Source organism: Papilio xuthus, unplaced genomic scaffold (genome assembly GCF_000836235.2).
Source record: "Papilio xuthus unplaced genomic scaffold, Pxut_1.1 DF824566.1, whole genome shotgun sequence".
Classification (NCBI taxonomy): domain Eukaryota; kingdom Metazoa; phylum Arthropoda; class Insecta; order Lepidoptera; family Papilionidae; genus Papilio; species Papilio xuthus.
The window spans coordinates 1-1,534 of NW_013534083.1; the positions used below are offsets into that span (position 1 = coordinate 1).

Genomic DNA, 1,534 nt, shown 5'->3' on the forward strand with positions numbered 1-1,534 from the left:
GAAGAAATGGAGCTAGACTCCCCCTTATCCCCCGAAAACCCGGAAGACACAGGAGGAACGTTTACAGAAGTCCGCAACAAGAAGAAACGCAAGAAGCGCTCTTCCCCCGCCCCCTCGTCAGCAGCGTCATCAGCATCGTCATCGCCCGTACCTCCGAAAGCGCCGCGCCCTCACTCCCCGCTGGAATCCAGATCTGCCAAGTCGGATCCGATTCCTGCCCTTATGGCAATGCCCGTCGAGCCCCCCAAAACTGCTCCCATAAAGCAGTCGTCTGTCCGTCCGGTTCCCCCCGTAGCCCGTGCGCTGATGGATAAAAAACCGCCACCAATTTACATCCAAGCCCCGGACAAATGGCCGATGATTCAATCGGCCATGTCCAACAAATTTAAAGTCGTAGCCGCAGCTACAGCCCAAGGCATTCGGATGCAACTGGAGACCGCCGAGGCCTTCAGGTTCGTAACCCGGTTCCTGCAGGAAAAGGAGGTGTACTACCACACGTACACACTCGCAGAAGAGCGCATCCTTAGAGTTGTGATAAAACGCATCCCTAAGGAAATCCCTGTGGAATACGTAGCCCAGTCCCTAAAAGATCAGAAATTTCCGGTCATTAGCGTCTTCCGGATGACCAATAGGCGATCTAAGTCGCCTATTGACCTAGTACAGGTTCATTTAGAGCTGTCGCCTGAAGGGAAGGCCATTTTTGACGTAAAGTCAATCTGTGGCCTCAGCGGGCTCATAGTAGAGCCGCCACGCAAAAATGGCCTCCCCGGTCAGTGCCACAAATGCCAGTTGTACGGGCACTCGGCCCGCAACTGCTTCGCTCGTCCTAGGTGTGTTAAGTGCCTAGGAGATCACGGTACGTCGGAGTGCTCTAGGCCGAAAGATAAATCACTTTTAGAGGCTTTCGGAAAGCCCGCCTGCGTTCTTTGCCGCGGTGATCATACCGCTAACTACCACGGGTGCCCAAAAGCACCTAAGCGTAGCCCGAAACTACCCCAGCGATCGGTACGTCGGCCCCCTGCGGTACTCTCAGCCAACGAATTCCCACCTCTCCAACCCTCGTGGAAAACGAATGCTCGAACCCCCGCATGGGGCAGTAATATTCCCACGGCTAGCGTACCCGCGAGTACCACGCCCATTCCTAAACCGGCACCGGTCAAGCCGGCGGCAATGCCTACGCCACCTAAAACGACAGGGAATCCTTTTGAATCCCTCAACCGTCTTACGAGCCTCAATATGGAGGAAGTTCTAACATTCGCCGACGAATACGAAAAAGCGTCAGGAAATATAGGAACCCGACTGTACTTAATTAAAAAGTACAAGCACATCGTATGTGCCCTCGAACACAACTAGGCGTCTCGATGGCTGCAAACGCGTTAAATAATTGTAGTGATCCGTCTCTCGCACGTAATAATGGCAGAGTCAAACCGCGTTCGATTAGTATAGCCTTCTATAACGCGAATGGGGGGGTTAGGAACCAACGCGACGAAATCCATACATTCCTCCGCGACCAACAAGTCGATGTGTTACTCGT

General features: G+C 53.5%; 1 protein-coding gene across 1 annotated transcript; it reads left to right on the forward strand.

Moving 5' to 3' along the window:
- Window positions 1–6: 6 nt before the first annotated feature.
- LOC106127797 (nucleic-acid-binding protein from mobile element jockey-like) lies at window positions 7–1,353 on the forward strand. Its single transcript, XM_013326048.1, has one exon. It carries the CDS (start codon window positions 7–9, stop codon window positions 1,351–1,353), a length of 1,347 nt encoding a protein of 448 aa, XP_013181502.1.
- Window positions 1,354–1,534: the final 181 nt, after the last annotated feature.